We start from the raw sequence: 26805 nt of genomic DNA on the forward strand, positions 1-26805 counted from the left end.
TGCTCCCTCTTCCCCTCGCGGGACCCGGTAAGCACGCCTGGTTTTCCCAGGCGTTTTTACTGTGTCCCGCGAGGGGAACTCGTAATGCGGCGGTTCGGAGTGAACGGCGCCGGCACCTTTAGCGGCGCCGTTCACTCCGTACCGCCAGGGTCGTAATGAGGCCCTAGCAGTCAAACCCTGTTGTAGAATATAAGTATATACAAGCCCTGAAGAAGTTCCTGTGATTCTTCACCTATCCAGACTGGAACAAAGCATGTTGGGCAGGCTTATATGATATTGTACACCACTTTTGTGTTTTTGAAGTGGGTATGGTATTGTGTCGATCCCTTGTGGCGACAAAAGAATTCTTTTTTTTTAAAACATCTGTTCATTGAACTTTTTCATACTTATAGAAGTCGCAGTACAGCATTGATAGTTACATATCTGTGCATGACACCATAGAGAAAAAAATCAGACATTCAAGAGCAATACACATCCAAATTGGCAAAATAATTAATTGAGCAAATTGTGCCAACAAGGTGATGTTGTAGATGTCGAAAGGATTAGACATAACTTGTATAGATGTTAGGTTGCACAAGACACTTTAGAGATGAATTAATGAGTGTGAATGTGTAATAGCTGTTAAGACGGATTTCTGAACTCTGACCTCGTGGGCAGAAGGCCAGCCTAGTTTCTTGGAACAGAGTAACCCTCTGGACAAGGCAGACCAATCAAGGTATCATTGGTGGCGGGGTGAGGGTGACTGAAAGACCTCAATGAGCACACAGAGTAAAGGACACTTACAAAGCACTCCCAGTCAGGTGTATATATATTAAAAATACAAATACATTTATTTCAAGGCCTTTGAAAGGTCACCACACAATAACAATCACAATAATACTTTTAGATCAATACAATCCTATCTAAATACATATATACAAGACCAATGGGGTTTAAATGGTTAATGCACAAAGTGGGTCCGTAACCTAAAAGGGGAAGGAAACGGGCAGTGCAAATAGTCTTTAGCCCCTTCTGCATCTCATCCAACACGCTCCTAACTGAGAGGCAGTCCAATCCCTAAGAAGAGTGGAGTCTATTGCTCAATGTACTTGCAATGCTGCCACATGCGGTAATGCAGATGGGCAAAATGGGGTCTCTTCAAGGGTCTGTAGCAGCTCAGGAAGGTGCGTGAGGCGATGAAGAATAAGTTCCCACTATTCATGAATGGTCTCCCCAGCAGGACAGAACAGGTTCCAGAGTTCGGGAATAGTTTGCTAGTTCGCACTGGCAGTGGAGAGGAGAGAGGCCTTCAGGGGCCACTCGTGCCTAAAAAATGGATGGAGGCGCTAGTGGCCACCGGTTAGGGTTGCAATTACTCACCGGTCCACAGCGCACTCCAAACCAAACTTTGGCAGTCGAGTCCACTTCGGTTGCAGGTTCAAGTGCGGCAGTTTGGCGGCTCTGCGACTTTCAGCGACGAAGATGCAGCGTTAAATCCCAAACGTAACAGTGGCGATTTCTGTGCTCCTGGTGGATGGATCAGGCCAGTTTCACTGCAGCAGGCTTCAGGGTCAAGAGGGGTACCAAAGCAGGGCACCTGAAAAGTTTGTCACCACGGCTGGGCGACACATTGATCGTGTATACTCCGGTTCGGGCACGCTCCATTTACTCCAAACCTGGTAATAAGAAGTGTACGTAATTCGGTGTGAGAGTGCCATGAACACAGAGCTAGGGACGTAACAAGTTTTGAGTGTCTCCTCAAAACGGCGGCGGTATCAGGGCAAATGCTTCATATGCTGGTCAGCCCACTGGTTGTCCCAGGGACACTTCCTAGAAGGCTTACTTGCAGGGTTTGATGAAGGTGCCGAGAATAGTTGGTCCCACTATTTCAATGGGTCGAAGCGTCTTCGCAGACCTTCTAGGAGGACCAGATGCAGAGGGGTCCAGCGGGACGACAGCAGGCTCAGGGTGCCAAACCTTAGAGCGGGTCACCAGCGGTTCCTCGATTTGGCTTCTTAGTTTGAGGATATTGGATCCTATCCTTCGTTCAGTGAGAACTCCAGAGATCGAATTGGCATGGATGTTTGGAGCCTTCTCTTATCCAAAATCTCCTTTGCGCCAAAACAAAGAGGACCCAATGGGAGATCTGCTCACATTCAGGCATACCATACGTGGAACAATCACGGAACACGGTGGTGCCAGGCATTCACAGCACCCAAGACTCTCTAGGAACCCAGGTTGTGTATTGGAAGCAGGCGTTCCAGCCCACATCCTGGAGGCACACACACAAGGCATGCAGAAGCCTGCCAAAGCTTGGCGTTTCGTGGGAGAATGCATGCCCAAATAAGGACTGATCCGGGTCGGCTTTCCCTGGGGAAGGTGAAGGGGCAAGATGGCCAAAGGACAGGACAAAGAACCTCGTGGCATGGCCATTTTGGAGCCAGGCCACCTGTTCGTGCCAAACGCAGTTACCACGGTTTACTTGGCAGGAAAGGATTAAAATTACATGAAAAGATAAGCTGCCACCATTTCTGTCTGAGACACATCTGCACTTCTCCTAAACAATCCTTTGAGAGTATCTAGGGCCTTTGGAAATAACTATTAGACCCAAGTGCACTGTACTGTAAGGTACATTGTACACTTGTTACATGTTGCAGAAAAGTTGCAATATTGACAAGGACTAAGGGAAGCAAAGTCTCCCAGTACTGTCTGTCTTTAAGGGCATGTCACTTTCCCCATAACAAAGTGAGCGAAAAGCCCAGGGGAGTGCCGCAGAAGTCTGTGCTCCTCTGGCAAAGTTAGACTATGGTGTTTAAACAAAGCAGAAAGTTGGGGGGTTCACAACTGGAGGGAAAATTACACGTTAAATGGAAATCTTTCCTAACAATCGCCCCTCCCAGATCAAGGACAGGGGGAATTAATCCACCCGTGGATGAGCATCATGTTCAGGTCGATTAAACATTCTGGACAACCCATCAGCATTGCTATGTTGGACACCTGGCCTATGCTCAATAGTGAAGTCAAAGCCTTGCAGACTTATGGACCACCTGAACAACTTTGGATTCTCTCCCTTCATGTTCATTAGCCACTTTGGGCTTATGGTCAGTTTGCACAGTGAAGTGGGTCCCATAGAGGTAGGGCCTCAGCTTCCTTAGGGCCCACACAACAGAGAAACATTGCTTCTCTACTGTGGACCATCTGAGCTCTCTGTCCTTAAACTGGCGACTAATGAAGCCAATAGGGTGTTCCTTACCCTTCTCATCTACTTGTGATAGTACAGCTCCTATCCCAGTGTCAGAGGCTTCTGTCTGCACAATAAAAGGCATTTGGTAATCAGGGGCCCTGAGAACAGGGGCCTGGCACAAGGAGTCTTTTAAGCCATTGAAGGCTGTCCCACACTCTTCACATCAAGTTACCTTCTTGGGTTTCTTAGGAGTTGTGAGAGCAGTCAGAGGAGCAGCTATGGTGCCATAGTCTGACATGAAATTCCTGTAGTACCCAGTGAGTCCTAAAAAGGCTCTCACTTGGGTTTGTGTAGTGGGGCTAGGCCAGTGTTGTACTGCTTGTACTTTACTGGGAAGAGGCTGTATCCTCCTTCCACCTACTTCATGTCCAAGGTAGACCACTGAACTTTGTCCAATCTGGCACTTACTGGCCTTTATGGTCAAGTGGGCCTTGTGAAGAGCCTGCAACACAATCCTAAGGTGTTTCACAGTATCCTCCCAGGTGGCACTGAAAACTGCTATATAATCCAGATATGCTAAACAGGATTCATCCAAACCATTAAGGACATGATTCACAAGCCTCTGGAAAGTGGCAGGGGCATTCTCCAACCCAAAAGGCATTACCCAGAACGAATAAAGACCCTCTGGTGTTGAGAAGGCTGTCTTCTGCTTGGCACGTTCTGCAAGAGCTATTTGCCAATAGCCTGCAGTGAGGTCAGATGTGCTGAGGTATTTGGAGGCTCCCAAAGTATCCACCAGCTCATCTGTTCTTGGCAAGGGGTGTGCATCTGTCTTGGTGACAGCATTCAGAGCCCTGTAATCCACACAGAACCTCAATTTGGAGGTACCTGCCTTTGGAACCAAAACCACTGGGCTGAACCAAGGACTACTAGAGGTTTCAATCACCCCAAGATCCAACATTTTGTTGACCTCTGTCTTAATGTAAGATCTTACTTTATCTGACAATCTGTATCCTCTACTTTTGGTAGGTACACTATCATCAGTGTCAATGTCATGTTTGCACCAAGGTGTCAAACCAGGAGATTGTGAGAACAAGGGGTAAAACTGCCTCAGAAAACTTTTCACCTCCTCTTGTTGATCAGAGGTCAGGTGAGGGGCCACTTTGACACCCTCAATGGAGCTGTCTGAAAGACTGCCCTGGAACAGGTCAGGAAGAGGTTCTGACTCCCCCTCCTCGTCTGAAGCCAGCAGCAGTGCAGCGATTTCAACTCTTGGGATGAAAGCCTTCAGTCTACTCACATGGAACACTTTTAGTGCCTGACCAGCCCTTCCAAGGTCCACTAAATAGTTGACCTCACCCAGTGACTCCACCATGTGTAAGGGCCTGACCGTTCGTCCTGTAAAGCTCTAGGCCTTATGGGGTTCATGATCAGGACTTTCTTACCGGGTATGAAATTGATTAGGGCAGCCTTCTGGTCATACCAATGTTTCACCAGTGCTTGCCCTGCCTTCAGTTTCTCACTAGCCAGACCCATCAGGAGTACCATCCTCTTTCTGAGCCCTAGCACATAGTGTACTACATTGGTAGTGACAGGGGGAGTAGGCATCTCCCAGCCCTCCTTGACTGTTGCTAATGGTCCCCTCACAGGGTGACCAAACAGAAGCTCGAAGGGGCTGAAGCCAACACCCTCCTGTGGTACTTCTGTGCAGGCAAACAATAAGCATGGTAACAGAAGATCTCATTTTCTTCTTTGCGGTTGTTCCCTCGCCCCAATCATGCTTTTAAAGCTCTGTTAAACCTTTCCACAAGACCATTGGTGTGTGGATGGTATGCGGATGAAAACTTATAGGTGACACCACATTCCTTCCACATGGCCTGCATATACTTTGACATAAAGTTGCTGCCCCTATCAGACACAACTTCTTCAGGGAAGCCAACCCTAGTAAATATGCCAAGTAAAGCTTTTGCAACTGACTTGGCAGTCACAGTTTTCAATGGGATGGCCTCAGGATACCTGGTGGCATGGTCGACCAGCACCAGGATAAACTTATTGCCTGAGGAGGTTTGGGCGTCAAAGGGACCAACAATGTCGATCCCTACCCTCTCAAATGGTACCCCCACAACTGGGAGTGGTACCAATGGAGCTTGGATTGCTGTGCCACTTTTCCCAGATAATTGGCCTGTGGCACAACTCCTGCAGTGATTTTCTACTTGCACCCCCATCTTGGGCCACTAGAAATGCATGGATAACCTTAGCTTCGTTCTCTTGATGCCAAGATGACCAGCAAGGGGCACTTCATGTGCCAGCTGCAGGACGAAGGGTCTTACAGCAACGGGAACCACCAACCTCCTGTGGTCTCCTTCTGTGGACTCGGCGTGCTCACTGTAGAGGAGCCCACCTTCCCAATAAATCCTATGCTTGACAGGAGGTTCGCCCTCAAGCTGGGAGCAGGCCTGTCTCCTTAGGCCTTCCAGAGATGGGCACTCATGTTGGCCCTTACTGAACTCAACCCTGTCAGGCCCACCTTCCACTAACAAACTTGGTAGTTCAGGATGATCATGGGGATTGAGAATTTCAGGGAACACCTCTTCCTTGTCAGGTAGAGGTGTTTGACCAACTACCTCCACCTCAGTGGTAGGTGAGTTTGGGGGAATGTTTTATTTCCCTCTGTTACTTTGTCTGACTCCTTTAGCCTTGGGTTTCCCCTTTGGCTTGGGCTGGGCATTGGACTTGGCCAAGGCAGCCCTCGTTTGTGACCTCGTGCAGGGTCATTCTGCTGTGTCTCCCACAAGCCCTAAAGCTCTGAGATCATTCCCCAGAAAGACCTTTCCTGGGACATCTCTCTGAATGCTCACTGAAATCCTGACCACTGTACCATTTATAGTAGGATTTAGAGGCATAATTGGGAACTTGAGAAGTGGGCCATCAGCCAACTTAGTGGGGAACAGAGGAGCTCTGGCAACTTACTCTGGGTCTACCAGGGTAGAATCCACTACAGTTCTACTGCACCCATTATCCCTATCCCTAAGGGCAGGAGTATCTACTCCATTAATCAGCCCACTGTCCTTAAAGTAGTGCTTGGTATTATCAGGAATCCTAGCATAAACCTCTGAGACTTTAGGTTCCCAGGAACCCAGGGAAAGTAAAACTACCTCAGAATCTATCCCACTGGGGAAGGAGTCTGAGAAGAAGGATGCCCATGTAATCTCTTCTTCCTCATAGGAGGAGAAGGCCAGATTAGCAGAGTAGACCCCCAAGGGTTTGACCTTACATCTGGGGTCCCCATTCACATGGTCACTTGCTCCACAAGCCACACAAGATCCACTGGTTCTTGGGCTATAGGGAGGCTTACTGTAACCAGAGTTCTGTTTTGGAGGATAACCTTCACTACCCTGTGTGTTCTCTTGTGACTTACCCTTAAATTTCTTTTTGTGGCTCTTTTGGGAGGAAGTTTTATCAGATCCCCCACCCTCCTTATCGTTGGACATTTTCCCCTCCTCCTGCTTACCAGGGTGAGTCTTGTCCTTATGGGACACTCTATGTGACACCCACAAATCTTGTGCTATGGCCAGTTTCTTAGGATCTAACTTTTTGGAATCTGCCAAATGCTGCTTAAGTTCAGGGGAACAAGATGCAAAAATATGTTCACGCATGACAAGACATATCATACCCTCAAAGGTGGAGACCTTATAGCCTACATCCCAGCCAGTCAAGTTCTTTAAAGAATCAGTCACATATGACACCCAAGTACATCCTTTCTTTCTGTACTCTCTAAACCCCTTCAAGTATTTGGCAGGAGTCTTCCCAAACTTTAAAATGAGAGTTTGCGTCAACATTGCAAAATCTACTTTTTCAGCTTTTGACATTTCCATAATAGCACTGCAGCCAGAATGGGATAGTCTGCTGAGCAACCATGCAATCTTATCAGCATTTACAACCTCTTGAACTTCGCATGCATACTCAAATGCATTCAACCAGTCCATGTCATACTTCACATCATACACACTGAGCAGATCTTTAGGAAATCGTGGATGAGAGGAGGACCCAGACCCATGTCCAGATACGTGGGATCATTTTGAAACTTGAAGCTTGGCCAGTTCCAACTGGTGATACCTGACTTTCTGTTTTTCTGTCTGCTCTGTTTTCAGCGTTGCCATGTGAAATTCAAGCTCTTTCTGCTTAAACAGCAGCTCTTGCTTCTTGAATTCCAGCATGGCCTCTGCATCAGAGCTTGCAGAGGAAACATTAGACATTGCATCCTCCCTATCCTCATGGGCACCATTGATGAGGGCAGCGACAGAACTTTCAGTTCTGCCAGTGGAAGCTGTTCCACCTCCTTCTGCACTCTCATCAGAGGTTATGGCACTGAGTTGTGACTCTTGCCATTGCATGATTTTCTGAATCATTTCCAATTTTGTACCTTGAGCAGGTAAACCTCTCTCAGTATACATCTTTCTCAATGTTTCGATCTAGAAGAATTTAAGGTTATAAATGTACTTGTTTCCATTATTTTAGGCAGGTCTATGGCCTTTACAGTTATCACTACAAAGCCACTATGTGTCCTGGGTAGAAATAACTTGAAATGCCTTCACTAGTATGCAACACTGGATACCTTCGGTCCTATCCCACTGCTGCCACCAATTTGTTAAGTCGGATTTCTGAACTCTGACCCGGTGGGCACAGGTTCAGAAGGCCAGCGTAGTTTCTTGGAACAGGGTAACCTTCTGGACAAGCCAGACCAATCAAGGTAGCATTGGCGGCAGTCAAGACTAGGTCTCAGGAGGGATGAGGGTGAATGTAAGACCTCAATGAGCACACAGAGTAAAGGACACTTACAAATCACTGAAAGTCAGGTGTATATGTATTAAAATTACAAATACATTTCTTTCAAGGCCTTTGAAAGTTCATCACACAATAACAATCACAGTAATACTTTTAGATCAATACAATCCTATCGAAATACATATATACAAGACCAATGGGTTTTAAAGGGTTAATGCACAAAATGGGTCTGTAACCTAAAAGGGGAAGGAAACAGGCAGCGCAAATAGTCTTTAGTCTCTTCTGCATCCCATCCAACACACTCCTAACTGAGAGGCCGTCTAATCCTTAAGAAGAGTGGAGCCTATTTCTCAAATGTACTTGCAATGCTGGCGCACGCGGTAATGCAGATGGGCAAAACGGGGTCTCTTCAAGGGTCTGTATCAGCTCAGGAAGGTGGGTGAGGCGATAAAGAATTAGTTCCCACTATTCGTGGAGGGTCTCCCCAACAGGGCAGAACAGATTCCAGAGTTCGGGAATAGTTTGCTAGCTCGCACTAGCAGTGGAAAGGAGAGGGGCCTTCAGGGGCCACTTGTGCGTAAAAATGGATGGAGGCGCTTGGGGCCACCGGTTAGGATTGCAATTACTCATCGACCCCCGGCACATTCCGGAACCAAACTGCGGCAGTCGAGTCAAATTCGGTTGCAGCTTCAAGTGCGTCAACTTGGCTGCTCTGCGGCTTTCAGTGACGAAGATGCAGCGTTGATTCCCAAACGGGACAGTAGCGATTTCTCCGCTCCTGGTGGATGGATCAGGCCAGTTTCACTGCAGCAGGCTTCAGGGGCAAGAGGGGCACAAATACAGCACATCTGCAAAGTTCGTCACCACGGCTGGGCGACACGGTAACCGCGCATGCTCCTGTTCGGACGCACTCACTTTACTCCAGATCTGGGAATGCCAAGTGTAGGTCATTCGGTGTGAGAGTGCGGTGAACACAGAGCTAGCGACGTACCAAGTTTAGAGTGTCTCCTCGAAACGGCAGCGGTATCAGGGCAAAGGTCCTGCGTAAGCTGGTCAGCCCACTGGTTGTCCCAGCAACACTTCCGAGAAGGCTTATTTTCAGGGTTTGAGGAAGGTGCCAAGAATAGTTGGTCCCTCTATTCGAATGGGTCGAAGCATCTTCGCAGACCTAGGACGACCAGCTGCAGAGGGGTCCAACGGGACGACAGCGGGCTCAGGGTGCCAAACCTTCCAGCGGGTCACCAGCGGTTCCTTAACTCGGCTTCTTAGTTTCAGGATACTTGGATCCTATCCTTCGTTCAAAGAGAACTGCAGAGATCGACATGGTATGGGTGTTTGGAGCCTTCTCTTATCCTAAATCTCCTTCGCGCCAAAACAAAGAGGACCCAATGGGAGATCTGCTCACATTCAGGCATACCATACGTGGACCAATCACGGACCACGGTGGTCCCAAGCATTCACAGCACCCCAGACTCTTTGGCACCCAGGATGTGTATTGGAACCAGACATTGCAGCCCACATCCTGGAGACACCCACACAAGGCATGCAGAAGCCTGTGAAAGCTTGGCGTTTCAAGGGAGAATGCATGCCCAAATAAGGACGGGTGGGTTCGACCTGGGGAAAGTGAAGGGGCAAAATGGCCAAAGGACAAGACAAAGAACCTCGTGGCATGGCCATTTTGGAGCCAGGCCACATTTTTGTGCCAAACGCAGTTAACATGGTTTACTTGGCAGGAAAATGTTAAAATTAAATGAAAAGATAAGCTGCCACCAGTCCTGTCCGAGGCACATCTGCACTTCACCTAAAAAATCCTTCGAGAGTATCTACGGCCTTTGGAAATGACTATAAGACACAAGTGAATTGTACTGTAAAATACATTGTACAGTTGTTACATGTTGCAGAAAAGTTGCAACACTGACAAGGACTAAGGGAAATAAAGTCTCCCAGTACTGACTGTCTTTAAGGGCATGTCAGTTTCCCCATAACAAAGTGAGCGTAAAGCCTGGGGGAGTGCAGCAGTAGGCTGTGCTCCTCTGGCAAAGTCAGACTATGGTGTTTAAACAAAGCAAAACTTTGGGGGGTTCACAATTGGAGCGAAAGTTACACATTAAATGGAAATCTTTCCTAACAGTAGTACAAAGGCCAAAGCTACCATTAGCTACAGAGTCCTCTGCTACAGAGTTGCAGGAGCTCCCAGGAACGTCTGGAGAAAAAGAAAACCTGCAAGACACATTACTTTGATCAAGTCCTTGAAGGTGAGAGGACAGTCGAGGATGAAGTGGCTGTCAGCGACCATGAGCCAATTGATGATCTTCTGGTTGAATTGTCCCCCTATGAGGAAGACCAGGAAGATATGGACAATGACAGCGATCTCTACAAAGTCGCCAAAGCTACGATAAAAAAACAAGAGACTGATTCATCTCCCCTATTCCCTCCATTTCTAACGTTAGAACAAAGACGGAATCAAAACATCGCCAAAGTACTCAAACCCCCACCAGCCACCAATCTGCTGGCAAAGATGATTAGAAACTCTGCTCCGACTGGATAGAATAAAAAAGTTCACTTTGAGACTCACAACGGCCAAAACAACGTACAAGACAATTTGAATAGGCCAACTTCAAGAGCACATTCGTCATCACATCTAAAGGCAAATGTATTGATTCTAGAATGTGTCCTGCGAGCGGATGATAGCCTCATTCTTAATCGACGCACTATCATGTGTCTTTTATATCATGTCCCAAAGCTAAGAGTTATCCATTCTAGCGACATTAAAATTGTCGCCTTTTTTAATGAAGAAGAAAAATATAGGGTATTGCTTCATATGGCATCGCCCGCTTTAGCAACATTGCTAATGGAGACTTGTGACGACCTCCGATCGCTTGGATTTGACGCAAAATATCCTGAACAAAATCCACGAGAGACCAGCTCTGGGAGGCCTTTGCAGTCCCCATTATCTAAGCTTAAATACTTCGCTGTCAAGGATTCAACTGTAGAATCATCACTAGCAATACACGACGCTGACCTTCGGGTCAGAGAAAAAATATTTTGGTTTCCAAAAGATGTTAAGTCATTTAAAATCACAATTAATAGAAACAGCGTTCATTGTCAAACTCTGCAGGACACCAGCAGCTAGAAAGTGGATTCAACTGGAAGCCCTGATAACCACAATTGGAATTGGCTGCCAGGGGTCTTGTCGATTCATAAGCAGTGGCAAAGCCAGAAGGACGCTGATCAATGGAACCTGACGATCGGCTCCGGGAATATGCGCGCCTTTCCAGCACCTTTTACAGGGCCTCCCTCTCTCACTGGCCTCAGATAACATTTTATGTTTTCAAGAATCATGGCTGGTGGAGGGTTCACTTCTGGATGGCTTTGTAACATAACATAACAAAGCTTTTAAAGGGACTGTAGGAAGACCATCCGCCGGCCTGAGTATTTTTGTGGGAAGTTCCCCAAACTTAGATGTTGTGAAGGTAATCCATCCAAACCCTTTCATTCAAATTCTGATTATAAAACTTGGGGACAGTACCAAGATGGGCCTTCATAAACATCTTGCAATGTTTAACTTATATTGGAACCCTAGCCACGCTGCCTGTAGTGACTTTGTGGATATTGTCCTGAACCACATTGATGAATATCTATGCAAACTTTAAAGAACCAATGTTTATTCTCTGTTGAGATTTAAACATAGGTTGCCTGGCATATGAGAAGGAAACAAAACAAACTGTCTTACCAAGAACATCCACAAAAGATGCTTGGCTTAAAGAATTAATAAAGGCAATGGATATGAGACACTTCCACATGCTAAATGGGAATATGCAGGGAGATATCCCAGACGCTAAAACCTGGAAAAATGGCACCCTTGAAGCCACATTGGATTACTTCTTTGCTTCTATCATTTTATTGGGGCAAGTAACATCCTTGAGAGTTGTGCCGTTTTCGGCCAGTCAACATGAGCCCATTATAGTCTCATGCCTGATGCAAAATAACAGAGCAGCAGAAATCTGGCCCCATTCTGTTAAAGCGGATTCAACCCTCACCAGAGTGCGACTAAACTCACAAGATCCAAAAAATCTCCCTGAGAAATGTAATATTTGGTTAGAAAGTGAGAAAGCTAGCACTAATTACACACATGTGCTAGCTGCCTTTAAGAATCCAAGACAAAAAAGTGCAAAATGTCTTTCCATCCCAAAGCACAGCTCTGATGACCTGCTGATTGAGCAAAGGCGCATTATGCGTAAGGAGGAGTGAACTATGCCCCACTAGTAGTAAGAGGCTATCAAATTAGAAAAAGGAGACAAAAATACCGAAACAGGGTTACAAGCTCACTATTCTGTAATGCTTCAGAACGATGCAGAAAAGATGATGAGATGGAGAAAAAAACAACAGCAATGTGTGCCAACTATTGAATGGAAGAAATGTATCTATTACCAAGTCTCTATCAAATCCTGTCCCAGAACGGATTTGGGTATCATATTTCACAACCTTACACAATAATAATGGCAAACAAACAACTGTGCAAATTCCGATGACTGCTTCATCATGGAACCTTACTTTCCATGTAGATGAAATCCTATTAATTATAAGAAACGTGAGTAAATCTAGGGTTCCCGGTCCTGATGGGCTGACAAATGCAATCTTAAGAGCTGCCCCTGAGGCATGGGCCCAATTTAGCTGCACGCTAATCCAAAGGATTGGCCTACAAGAAGGGAGACCGCACAAACCCTGCCAATTACAGGCCGATTTCCCTATTGGATGTCTTGGGAAAGACCTATGCTTCTGTGCTGCTAAAACGACTAAACAAATTGACTCTCAGAACCGGAGCCTTGGACAGTAGACAAACTGGTTTTGTCAAGGGCGTGGGTATAACCTCAATTTGTTTCTGTTGAGTCTACCGAAAATGCTGGCTCTCCGAGAAGATTATAAAATCTACATGGCATGCATCGACCTTGAGTGAGCATTTGATATTATCATGAGGGAGCGGCTCTGGTCACTGGTGGCAGTGGCCGGATGTCCGCCCGATCTTTTAAATGCGATAAAAATAACTATATACCGGTACATCACTACACATTAGACTCAACCATGAAGGCTCATTGACAGAACCCATCATAACTGCGAAAGGCCTAAAACAAGGATGTCCTGTGGCAGAGCCTGTTCAACTTTTTCATCGCAGACATACAACAGATCATAGATCCTGTGCCTTCCTGTTCACCAAAATCAAATAGCCAAATGATTGGGTGGCTGCTCTACGCAGATGATTTGGTGATTGGTCTACAAAGGAAACTAAAAACCATCCAAAAATACGCTGAGCAAAATGGCCTATGGACACATGGGATCGACTGGAGGGTAAGTATTGGCGAGCTGTCCTGCACTTACCGTATGCAGTTCCCATAGCCATTATCCATCATGAAACTGGGCTACTTTCTTTATATACAAAGGTAAAGTGGAAGACTCTACAACTCTTCAACAAAATGAAACCATCTTGCCCCATTCAATTTGCGCTTTTGGTGGCTGATCCGGGAAGTTACCCTAATTGGTCTTTGGATTAATGGTTGAAAATATGCCTTGATATCTAACTCGATTTTGGAACTTCAAGAGAGACCGTGACCAATAATCGTTCACACGTGAAGAAAATCGTATGGACACATGATTGGCAAGAGACAGAAACAATAAGATCACATTTGAAGACCCATAGGCTCACGAACATCTTGACGGCCTCTTATAACTTAACTCTGGCATATTTGACAAAGTTTCCGAATTACAAAAATCGAGTTTATGAGATTTCAGTTAAACATTCTCTACAATAACACTACTCTACAGATATGGCTTGGCTGTGCATTCCAAATGTAGACTTTGCAATGCATGTGAGGAGTCTCTAAAACACGTGATTTTGTTTTGCCAGGAGTTAAGAAGTTTAAGAACTTTGTACCTATGTAGTAATTTATTGGCCCAATTTGGATTAGATGCCGAGGCATGGTGGGAATCCCTCTATGCGGGCGGGATGCCCAGATGGACTCATGGGTTCACCACATTTTTAGAAATTGTTTTGGAGAAATTGCTAATTGTTTAAATATGATGATGGGAGGAGTTCTGGGATAATTGGTAAAGGTTTGTAATAAACTGTAAACCGTAATAATAATAAAAATAAAAATAAAAAAAATAGTAGCACATTTGAGTGAATTATTGGCTTGTTGCAATAGTGTATTATTACTATTGTTGACAAATGCTGTGTTTTAGACAGGGTTGAAGAAACTGTGTTTTACTATATATGATTATTGAATTAATGGATATTCCATTGCATTTCTGATACTCCATTGTATTTTTTGACTAGTGATTAAAAGATTGGGACACTAACCTTTTAGTACACTATGTGCATGTGGGTTGTGCGTTAAAAGTGTTAATGCTTCAAGCTACTTCTTCTTGTTTAGAAGAGATTGTTGGATTATTTTGTTTAGGCATTGATTCCTTTCTAAAAAAGGTGTGTGTTCAATTCCTGTGTGTCCAAGATAGTTTCAATCCCTTGTGTTATCCTTCTGTAGTTGTAGCAGACAATGATAAAATTGCTATGACCAAACAGTCCATTATAAAAATTGTAGATATGAAACAACATGTAATTGAACGAGGATAATTGTTTGCCTATATTGTATGGTGATATTTTATCTTTGGAAAGAGTGGCATGGCATTATTTGGCTATGGGACGGGCAATGCAGGTCAACCTACTGAGCATGCCTTTTTTCTTTACAAATGTGATAGCTATGTTTGTTACTTTAGAATCAAGAGAGAAGGACTGCACACCTATCTAGGCCAATCTCAGTTGGTTTGTTTGACCAATAACTAACACCCTGTTTCTTGGAAACAATATTTCTGGGATATTTGATTTTGATATGTGTTTGGTATTTACATCTTGAAAAGAGAACCCCTGCTAATTGGACAATAAGGCTTGGACTCTCTGGTTGATCTATCCTGAATCACCTGGAGTAGGGTTACTGGGGGCCTTCACCAGTTGGTTAAACCCGAGGAGTGGGAGTTTTATTGTCCAATTTGCAGGGTGATTCTTTAGATGATATCAATAGGGCAACAATGCATGCTTCCCCATCGGTTACCAGACATTTGGTCGAAAAAAATTGGTCGACCAGACAAATGGTCGAACCAATTTGGTCGAAAACCAAATGGTCGAATTTTTTTTATTTTAACCCTTTTTTTATTTTTTGGGGGGTCCCCCCCCAACCCCCTTTTTTTCTCTAAAAACCCCTTTTTTTACAAAACGAAAACCCGAAAAATAAACATATAAATAAAAAAAAAATTCGACCATTTGGTTTTCGACGAAATTGCGTCGACCAAATTGCAGTCGACCAGTTTTTTTTCGACCAGATGACTGGACACCTTCCCCATCAATATGTGTAGTGACCTAAAGGCTTCATGAAGGGTGTTCATCAATAGAAGCTTTTGGTCCATTTTCTGCTGTCCGTTTCTCACACAGTAAGCACAATGGCAGGGAAGAGAGGATGAGGAGGCAATGATTCAGTTATTAATTAGTACATCTTAATTTTGCCAATTTCATCTCTTAAGCATCACAGTCCTTGCAAACCCTCACTTTGACCCTTTCTTCTAGGTGATGGAAATTCTTCACCCTCGGGAGTGATGCTTCCATACTCATAACAGCAAGTGTGGTCCTATGTATTGGACCTAGCAGGGATGAATGAAAGAAAATATATTATAACTTTTGATAAATTAGGGCAATTGGCAGCAAGGTTACAGTGAGGGCAAGGATTGGTCAGAGAAGGGCTCACTGTAATGAATATTACTGGTCAATAATAGGCACAATACCATGTACAGGTGAATCAGTTGTGTGACTGATTTACAGAAAGAATCTTTCTTTCAGACTGAGAAAAGATTGACCTCAGAGATTGGGACCATGGAGAACAGGAAGCAGTGTTTGCTGGCTGAAGGTACACATAGATCTGAGCTGTTATTACCTTAAGCATTGCTGTTATTAATGATGAATTGCAATGAACAGTTAAAATGTACATTGTTTGTCTCACTTTGCATGAATGGTACTAGAGAATTTCAGGGAACACCTCTTCCTTGTCAGGTAGAGGTGTTTGACCAACTACCTCCACCTCAGTGGTAGGTGAGTTTGGGGGAATGTTTTATTTCCCTCTGTTACTTTGTCTGACTCCTTTAGCCTTGGGTTTCCCCTTTGGCTTGGGCTGGGCATTGGACTTGGCCAAGGCAGCCCTCGTTTGTGACCTCGTGCAGGGTCATTCTGCTGTGTCTCCCACAAGCCCTAAAGCTCTGAGATCATTCCCCAGAAAGACCTTTCCTGGGACATCTCTCTGAATGCTCACTGAAATCCTGACCACTGTACCATTTATAGTAGGATTTAGAGGCATAATTGGGAACTTGAGAAGTGGGCCATCAGCCAACTTAGTGGGGAACAGAGGAGCTCTGGCAACTTACTCTGGGTCTACCAGGGTAGAATCCACTACAGTTCTACTGCACCCATTATCCCTATCCCTAAGGGCAGGAGTATCTACTCCATTAATCAGCCCACTGTCCTTAAAGTAGTGCTTGGTATTATCAGGAATCCTAGCATAAACCTCTGAGACTTTAGGTTCCCAGGAACCCAGGGAAAGTAAAACTACCTCAGAATCTATCCCACTGGGGAAGGAGTCTGAGAAGAAGGATGCCCATGTAATCTCTTCTTCCTCATAGGAGGAGAAGGCCAGATTAGCAGAGTAGACCCCCAAGGGTTTGACCTTACATCTGGGGTCCCCATTCACATGGTCACTTGCTCCACAAGCCACACAAGATCCACTGGTTCTTGGGCTATAGGGAGGCTTACTGTAACCAGAGTTCTGTTTTGGAGGATAACCTTCACTACCCTGTGTGTTCTCTTGTGACTTACCCTTAAATTTCTTTTTGTGGCTCTTTTGGGAGGAAGTTTTATCAGATCCCCCACCCTCCTTATCGTTGGACATTTTCCCCTCCTCCTGCTTACCAGGGTGAGTCTTGTCCTTATGGGACACTCTATGTGACACCCACAAATCTTGTGCTATGGCCAGTTTCTTAGGATCTAACTTTTTGGAATCTGCCAAATGCTGCTTAAGTTCAGGGGAACAAGATGCAAAAATATGTTCACGCATGACAAGACATATCATACCCTCAAAGGTGGAGACCTTATAGCCTACATCCCAGCCAGTCAAGTTCTTTAAAGAATCAGTCACATATGACACCCAAGTACATCCTTTCTTTCTGTACTCTCTAAACCCCTTCAAGTATTTGGCAGGAGTCTTCCCAAACTTTAAAATGAGAGTTTGCGTCAACATTGCAAAATCTACTTTTTCAGCTTTTGACATTTCCATAATAGCACTGCAGCCAGAATGGGATAGTCTGCTGAGCAACCATGCAATCTTATCAGCATTTACAACCTCTTGAACTTCGCATGCATACTCAAATGCATTCAACCAGTCCATGTCATACTTCACATCATACACACTGAGCAGATCTTTAGGAAATCGTGGATGAGAGGAGGACCCAGACCCATGTCCAGATACGTGGGATCATTTTGAAACTTGAAGCTTGGCCAGTTCCAACTGGTGATACCTGACTTTCTGTTTTTCTGTCTGCTCTGTTTTCAGCGTTGCCATGTGAAATTCAAGCTCTTTCTGCTTAAACAGCAGCTCTTGCTTCTTGAATTCCAGCATGGCCTCTGCATCAGAGCTTGCAGAGGAAACATTAGACATTGCATCCTCCCTATCCTCATGGGCACCATTGATGAGGGCAGCGACAGAACTTTCAGTTCTGCCAGTGGAAGCTGTTCCACCTCCTTCTGCACTCTCATCAGAGGTTATGGCACTGAGTTGTGACTCTTGCCATTGCATGATTTTCTGAATCATTTCCAATTTTGTACCTTGAGCAGGTAAACCTCTCTCAGTATACATCTTTCTCAATGTTTCGATCTAGAAGAATTTAAGGTTATAAATGTACTTGTTTCCATTATTTTAGGCAGGTCTATGGCCTTTACAGTTATCACTACAAAGCCACTATGTGTCCTGGGTAGAAATAACTTGAAATGCCTTCACTAGTATGCAACACTGGATACCTTCGGTCCTATCCCACTGCTGCCACCAATTTGTTAAGTCGGATTTCTGAACTCTGACCCGGTGGGCACAGGTTCAGAAGGCCAGCGTAGTTTCTTGGAACAGGGTAACCTTCTGGACAAGCCAGACCAATCAAGGTAGCATTGGCGGCAGTCAAGACTAGGTCTCAGGAGGGATGAGGGTGAATGTAAGACCTCAATGAGCACACAGAGTAAAGGACACTTACAAATCACTGAAAGTCAGGTGTATATGTATTAAAATTACAAATACATTTCTTTCAAGGCCTTTGAAAGTTCATCACACAATAACAATCACAGTAATACTTTTAGATCAATACAATCCTATCGAAATACATATATACAAGACCAATGGGTTTTAAAGGGTTAATGCACAAAATGGGTCTGTAACCTAAAAGGGGAAGGAAACAGGCAGCGCAAATAGTCTTTAGTCTCTTCTGCATCCCATCCAACACACTCCTAACTGAGAGGCCGTCTAATCCTTAAGAAGAGTGGAGCCTATTTCTCAAATGTACTTGCAATGCTGGCGCACGCGGTAATGCAGATGGGCAAAACGGGGTCTCTTCAAGGGTCTGTATCAGCTCAGGAAGGTGGGTGAGGCGATAAAGAATTAGTTCCCACTATTCGTGGAGGGTCTCCCCAACAGGGCAGAACAGATTCCAGAGTTCGGGAATAGTTTGCTAGCTCGCACTAGCAGTGGAAAGGAGAGGGGCCTTCAGGGGCCACTTGTGCGTAAAAATGGATGGAGGCGCTTGGGGCCACCGGTTAGGATTGCAATTACTCATCGACCCCCGGCACATTCCGGAACCAAACTGCGGCAGTCGAGTCAAATTCGGTTGCAGCTTCAAGTGCGTCAACTTGGCTGCTCTGCGGCTTTCAGTGACGAAGATGCAGCGTTGATTCCCAAACGGGACAGTAGCGATTTCTCCGCTCCTGGTGGATGGATCAGGCCAGTTTCACTGCAGCAGGCTTCAGGGGCAAGAGGGGCACAAATACAGCACATCTGCAAAGTTCGTCACCACGGCTGGGCGACACGGTAACCGCGCATGCTCCTGTTCGGACGCACTCACTTTACTCCAGATCTGGGAATGCCAAGTGTAGGTCATTCGGTGTGAGAGTGCGGTGAACACAGAGCTAGCGACGTACCAAGTTTAGAGTGTCTCCTCGAAACGGCAGCGGTATCAGGGCAAAGGTCCTGCGTAAGCTGGTCAGCCCACTGGTTGTCCCAGCAACACTTCCGAGAAGGCTTATTTTCAGGGTTTGAGGAAGGTGCCAAGAATAGTTGGTCCCTCTATTCGAATGGGTCGAAGCATCTTCGCAGACCTAGGACGACCAGCTGCAGAGGGGTCCAACGGGACGACAGCGGGCTCAGGGTGCCAAACCTTCCAGCGGGTCACCAGCGGTTCCTTAACTCGGCTTCTTAGTTTCAGGATACTTGGATCCTATCCTTCGTTCAAAGAGAACTGCAGAGATCGACATGGTATGGGTGTTTGGAGCCTTCTCTTATCCTAAATCTCCTTCGCGCCAAAACAAAGAGGACCCAATGGGAGATCTGCTCACATTCAGGCATACCATACGTGGACCAATCACGGACCACGGTGGTCCCAAGCATTCACAGCACCCCAGACTCTTTGGCACCCAGGATGTGTATTGGAACCAGACATTGCAGCCCACATCCTGGAGACACCCACACAAGGCATGCAGAAGCCTGTGAAAGCTTGGCGTTTCAAGGGAGAATGCATGCCCAAATAAGGACGGGTGGGTTCGACCTGGGGAAAGTGAAGGGGCAAAATGGCCAAAGGACAAGACAAAGAACCTCGTGGCATGGCCATTTTGGAGCCAGGCCACATTTTTGTGCCAAACGCAGTTAACATGGTTTACTTGGCAGGAAAATGTTAAAATTAAATGAAAAGATAAGCTGCCACCAGTCCTGTCCGAGGCACATCTGCACTTCACCTAAAAAATCCTTCGAGAGTATCTACGGCCTTTGGAAATGACTATAAGACACAAGTGAATTGTACTGTAAAATACATTGTACAGTTGTTACATGTTGCAGAAAAGTTGCAACACTGACAAGGACTAAGGGAAATAAAGTCTCCCAGTACTGACTGTCTTTAAGGGCATGTCAGTTTCCCCATAACAAAGTGAGCGTAAAGCCTGGGGGAGTGCAGCAGTAGGCTGTGCTCCTCTGGCAAAGTCAGACTATGGTGTTTAAACAAAGCAAAACTTTGGGGGGTTCACAATTGGAGCGAAAGTTACACATTAAATGGAAATCTTTCCTAACAGTAGTACAAAGGCCAAAGCTACCATTAGCTACAGAGTCCTCTGCTACAGAGTTGCAGGAGCTCCCAGGAACGTCTGGAGAAAAAGAAAACCTGCAAGACACATTACTTTGATCAAGTCCTTGAAGGTGAGAGGACAGTCGAGGATGAAGTGGCTGTCAGCGACCATGAGCCAATTGATGATCTTCTGGTTGAATTGTCCCCCTATGAGGAAGACCAGGAAGATATGGACAATGACAGCGATCTCTACAAAGTCGCCAAAGCTACGATAAAAAAACAAGAGACTGATTCATCTCCCCTATTCCCTCCATTTCTAACGTTAGAACAAAGACGGAATCAAAACATCGCCAAAGTACTCAAACCCCCACCAGCCACCAATCTGCTGGCAAAGATGATTAGAAACTCTGCTCCGACTGGATAGAATAAAAAAGTTCACTTTGAGACTCACAACGGCCAAAACAACGTACAAGACAATTTGAATAGGCCAACTTCAAGAGCACATTCGTCATCACATCTAAAGGCAAATGTATTGATTCTAGAATGTGTCCTGCGAGCGGATGATAGCCTCATTCTTAATCGACGCACTATCATGTGTCTTTTATATCATGTCCCAAAGCTAAGAGTTATCCATTCTAGCGACATTAAAATTGTCGCCTTTTTTAATGAAGAAGAAAAATATAGGGTATTGCTTCATATGGCATCGCCCGCTTTAGCAACATTGCTAATGGAGACTTGTGACGACCTCCGATCGCTTGGATTTGACGCAAAATATCCTGAACAAAATCCACGAGAGACCAGCTCTGGGAGGCCTTTGCAGTCCCCATTATCTAAGCTTAAATACTTCGCTGTCAAGGATTCAACTGTAGAATCATCACTAGCAATACACGACGCTGACCTTCGGGTCAGAGAAAAAATATTTTGGTTTCCAAAAGATGTTAAGTCATTTAAAATCACAATTAATAGAAACAGCGTTCATTGTCAAACTCTGCAGGACACCAGCAGCTAGAAAGTGGATTCAACTGGAAGCCCTGATAACCACAATTGGAATTGGCTGCCAGGGGTCTTGTCGATTCATAAGCAGTGGCAAAGCCAGAAGGACGCTGATCAATGGAACCTGACGATCGGCTCCGGGAATATGCGCGCCTTTCCAGCACCTTTTACAGGGCCTCCCTCTCTCACTGGCCTCAGATAACATTTTATGTTTTCAAGAATCATGGCTGGTGGAGGGTTCACTTCTGGATGGCTTTGTAACATAACATAACAAAGCTTTTAAAGGGACTGTAGGAAGACCATCCGCCGGCCTGAGTATTTTTGTGGGAAGTTCCCCAAACTTAGATGTTGTGAAGGTAATCCATCCAAACCCTTTCATTCAAATTCTGATTATAAAACTTGGGGACAGTACCAAGATGGGCCTTCATAAACATCTTGCAATGTTTAACTTATATTGGAACCCTAGCCACGCTGCCTGTAGTGACTTTGTGGATATTGTCCTGAACCACATTGATGAATATCTATGCAAACTTTAAAGAACCAATGTTTATTCTCTGTTGAGATTTAAACATAGGTTGCCTGGCATATGAGAAGGAAACAAAACAAACTGTCTTACCAAGAACATCCACAAAAGATGCTTGGCTTAAAGAATTAATAAAGGCAATGGATATGAGACACTTCCACATGCTAAATGGGAATATGCAGGGAGATATCCCAGACGCTAAAACCTGGAAAAATGGCACCCTTGAAGCCACATTGGATTACTTCTTTGCTTCTATCATTTTATTGGGGCAAGTAACATCCTTGAGAGTTGTGCCGTTTTCGGCCAGTCAACATGAGCCCATTATAGTCTCATGCCTGATGCAAAATAACAGAGCAGCAGAAATCTGGCCCCATTCTGTTAAAGCGGATTCAACCCTCACCAGAGTGCGACTAAACTCACAAGATCCAAAAAATCTCCCTGAGAAATGTAATATTTGGTTAGAAAGTGAGAAAGCTAGCACTAATTACACACATGTGCTAGCTGCCTTTAAGAATCCAAGACAAAAAAGTGCAAAATGTCTTTCCATCCCAAAGCACAGCTCTGATGACCTGCTGATTGAACAAGGGCCCATTATGCGTAAGGAGGAGTGAACTATGCCCCACTAGTAGTAAGAGGCTATCAAATTAGAAAAAGGAGACAAAAATACCGAAACAGGGTTACAAGCTCACTATTCTGTAATGCTTCAGAACGATGCAGAAAAGATGATGAGATGGAGAAAAAAACAACAGCAATGTGTGCCAACTATTGAATGGAAGAAATGTATCTATTACCAAGTCTCTATCAAATCCTGTCCCAGAACGGATTTGGGTATCATATTTCACAACCTTACACAATAATAATGGCAAACAAACAACTGTGCAAATTCCGATGACTGCTTCATCATGGAACCTTACTTTCCATGTAGATGAAATCCTATTAATTATAAGAAACGTGAGTAAATCTAGGGTTCCCGGTCCTGATGGGCTGACAAATGCAATCTTAAGAGCTGCCCCTGAGGCATGGGCCCAATTTAGCTGCACGCTAATCCAAAGGATTGGCCTACAAGAAGGGAGACCGCACAAACCCTGCCAATTACAGGCCGATTTCCCTATTGGATGTCTTGGGAAAGACCTATGCTTCTGTGCTGCTAAAACGACTAAACAAATTGACTCTCAGAACCGGAGCCTTGGACAGTAGACAAACTGGTTTTGTCAAGGGCGTGGGTATAACCTCAATTTGTTTCTGTTGAGTCTACCGAAAATGCTGGCTCTCCGAGAAGATTATAAAATCTACATGGCATGCATCGACCTTGAGTGAGCATTTGATATTATCATGAGGGAGCGGCTCTGGTCACTGGTGGCAGTGGCCGGATGTCCGCCCGATCTTTTAAATGCGATAAAAATAACTATATACCGGTACATCACTACACATTAGACTCAACCATGAAGGCTCATTGACAGAACCCATCATAACTGCGAAAGGCCTAAAACAAGGATGTCCTGTGGCAGAGCCTGTTCAACTTTTTCATCGCAGACATACAACAGATCATAGATCCTGTGCCTTCCTGTTCACCAAAATCAAATAGCCAAATGATTGGGTGGCTGCTCTACGCAGATGATTTGGTGATTGGTCTACAAAGGAAACTAAAAACCATCCAAAAATACGCTGAGCAAAATGGCCTATGGACACATGGGATCGACTGGAGGGTAAGTATTGGCGAGCTGTCCTGCACTTACCGTATGCAGTTCCCATAGCCATTATCCATCATGAAACTGGGCTACTTTCTTTATATACAAAGGTAAAGTGGAAGACTCTACAACTCTTCAACAAAATGAAACCATCTTGCCCCATTCAATTTGCGCTTTTGGTGGCTGATCCGGGAAGTTACCCTAATTGGTCTTTGGATTAATGGTTGAAAATATGCCTTGATATCTAACTCGATTTTGGAACTTCAAGAGAGACCGTGACCAATAATCGTTCACACGTGAAGAAAATCGTATGGACACATGATTGGCAAGAGACAGAAACAATAAGATCACATTTGAAGACCCATAGGCTCACGAACATCTTGACGGCCTCTTATAACTTAACTCTGGCATATTTGACAAAGTTTCCGAATTACAAAAATCGAGTTTATGAGATTTCAGTTAAACATTCTCTACAATAACACTACTCTACAGATATGGCTTGGCTGTGCATTCCAAATGTAGACTTTGCAATGCATGTGAGGAGTCTCTAAAACACGTGATTTTGTTTTGCCAGGAGTTAAGAAGTTTAAGAACTTTGTACCTATGTAGTAATTTATTGGCCCAATTTGGATTAGATGCCGAGGCATGGTGGGAATCCCTCTATGCGGGCGGGATGCCCAGATGGACTCATGGGTTCACCACATTTTTAGAAATTGTTTTGGAGAAATTGCTAATTGTTTAAATATGATGATGGGAGGAGTTCTGGGATAATTGGTAAAGGTTTGTAATAAACTGTAAACCGTAATAATAATAAAAATAAAAATAAAAAAAATAGTAGCACATTTGAGTGAATTATTGGCTTGTTGCAATAGTGTATTATTACTATTGTTGACAAATGCTGTGTTTTAGACAGGGTTGAAGAAACTGTGTTTTACTATATATGATTATTGAATTAATGGATATTCCATTGCATTTCTGATACTCCATTGTATTTTTTGACTAGTGATTAAAAGATTGGGACACTAACCTTTTAGTACACTATGTGCATGTGGGTTGTGCGTTAAAAGTGTTAATGCTTCAAGCTACTTCTTCTTGTTTAGAAGAGATTGTTGGATTATTTTGTTTAGGCATTGATTCCTTTCTAAAAAAGGTGTGTGTTCAATTCCTGTGTGTCCAAGATAGTTTCAATCCCTTGTGTTATCCTTCTGTAGTTGTAGCAGACAATGATAAAATTGCTATGACCAAACAGTCCATTATAAAAATTGTAGATATGAAACAACATGTAATTGAACGAGGATAATTGTTTGCCTATATTGTATGGTGATATTTTATCTTTGGAAAGAGTGGCATGGCATTATTTGGCTATGGGACGGGCAATGCAGGTCAACCTACTGAGCATGCCTTTTTTCTTTACAAATGTGATAGCTATGTTTGTTACTTTAGAATCAAGAGAGAAGGACTGCACACCTATCTAGGCCAATCTCAGTTGGTTTGTTTGACCAATAACTAACACCCTGTTTCTTGGAAACAATATTTCTGGGATATTTGATTTTGATATGTGTTTGGTATTTACATCTTGAAAAGAGAACCCCTGCTAATTGGACAATAAGGCTTGGACTCTCTGGTTGATCTATCCTGAATCACCTGGAGTAGGGTTACTGGGGGCCTTCACCAGTTGGTTAAACCCGAGGAGTGGGAGTTTTATTGTCCAATTTGCAGGGTGATTCTTTAGATGATATCAATAGGGCAACAATGCATGCTTCCCCATCGGTTACCAGACATTTGGTCGAAAAAAATTGGTCGACCAGACAAATGGTCGAACCAATTTGGTCGAAAACCAAATGGTCGAATTTTTTTTATTTTAACCCTTTTTTTATTTTTTGGGGGGTCCCCCCCCAACCCCCTTTTTTTCTCTAAAAACCCCTTTTTTTACAAAACGAAAACCCGAAAAATAAACATATAAATAAAAAAAAAATTCGACCATTTGGTTTTCGACGAAATTGCGTCGACCAAATTGCAGTCGACCAGTTTTTTTTCGACCAGATGACTGGACACCTTCCCCATCAATATGTGTAGTGACCTAAAGGCTTCATGAAGGGTGTTCATCAATAGAAGCTTTTGGTCCATTTTCTGCTGTCCGTTTCTCACACAGTAAGCACAATGGCAGGGAAGAGAGGATGAGGAGGCAATGATTCAGTTATTAATTAGTACATCTTAATTTTGCCAATTTCATCTCTTAAGCATCACAGTCCTTGCAAACCCTCACTTTGACCCTTTCTTCTAGGTGATGGAAATTCTTCACCCTCGGGAGTGATGCTTCCATACTCATAACAGCAAGTGTGGTCCTATGTATTGGACCTAGCAGGGATGAATGAAAGAAAATATATTATAACTTTTGATAAATTAGGGCAATTGGCAGCAAGGTTACAGTGAGGGCAAGGATTGGTCAGAGAAGGGCTCACTGTAATGAATATTACTGGTCAATAATAGGCACAATACCATGTACAGGTGAATCAGTTGTGTGACTGATTTACAGAAAGAATCTTTCTTTCAGACTGAGAAAAGATTGACCTCAGAGATTGGGACCATGGAGAACAGGAAGCAGTGTTTGCTGGCTGAAGGTACACATAGATCTGAGCTGTTATTACCTTAAGCATTGCTGTTATTAATGATGAATTGCAATGAACAGTTAAAATGTACATTGTTTGTCTCACTTTGCATGAATGGTACTAGAATGTCTCTTTTCAAATATTAATGGCCGATTCACAAAAGGTAATCTTGATCCCAAAATCACTTGCACCCACTGAACACGTTACATTACTCATGATTAAAGTGCATCAAATTCACAAAAAGAAAAGGAATTGTAAAGAACACACATTTTTCTGACAGTAGGGGAATTGGTACGATGGGGCTGCAGCAGGCCGATTAACGAAGGTTCCGAGAACCTGGACTAATTTGTCCTTCTGTGATTCATTCAGGTTTACTTAATCTGTGTGTATATTGCATATCTAAAGTGGGTCTAAATGTTTTTGCACACAACCATTCATTTTCTCAATTGTCCACTTAATGTTTGCCAGTGGTGACAATGCTACATAGTTTCCAAATAAAGACCCACGTTTATCTCTTTGCACCGTGATTGTGTCCAAGTAATAATAGAATCGGTGTTGTTTCGTTGCAGCATCATGCCTACATACATGTCAAACATGTGTCTGTCAGCCAGGGCAATACTCCTGAGGGTCAGGACAGACATGTAA

At 44.2% G+C, this 26805-nt stretch overlaps 2 protein-coding genes across 2 annotated transcripts in view; both read left to right on the plus strand.

The window, feature by feature from the left end:
* LOC138568762 (synaptonemal complex central element protein 1-like) overlaps positions 1-15929 on the plus strand; it is a 1666397-nt gene extending 1650468 nt beyond the window's left edge. The window contains exon 9 of the mRNA XM_069646543.1: positions 15831-15929. Within this exon, the coding sequence (XP_069502644.1) occupies positions 15831-15929 (99 nt within the window). The remainder of the gene's footprint in view (positions 1-15830) is intronic.
* Positions 15930-26105: 10176 nt separating this feature from the next.
* LOC138568974 (synaptonemal complex central element protein 1-like) overlaps positions 26106-26805 on the plus strand; it is a 347522-nt gene continuing 346822 nt past the window's right edge. The window contains exon 1 of the mRNA XM_069646720.1: positions 26106-26172. Coding sequence (XP_069502821.1) covers positions 26139-26172 — 34 coding nt within the window. The 5' untranslated portion in view covers positions 26106-26138. The remainder of the gene's footprint in view (positions 26173-26805) is intronic.

Source organism: Ambystoma mexicanum, chromosome 2q, assembly GCF_040938575.1.
Source record: "Ambystoma mexicanum isolate Mex_15411 chromosome 2q, UKY_AmexF1_1, whole genome shotgun sequence".
Lineage (NCBI taxonomy): Eukaryota > Metazoa > Chordata > Amphibia > Caudata > Ambystomatidae > Ambystoma > Ambystoma mexicanum.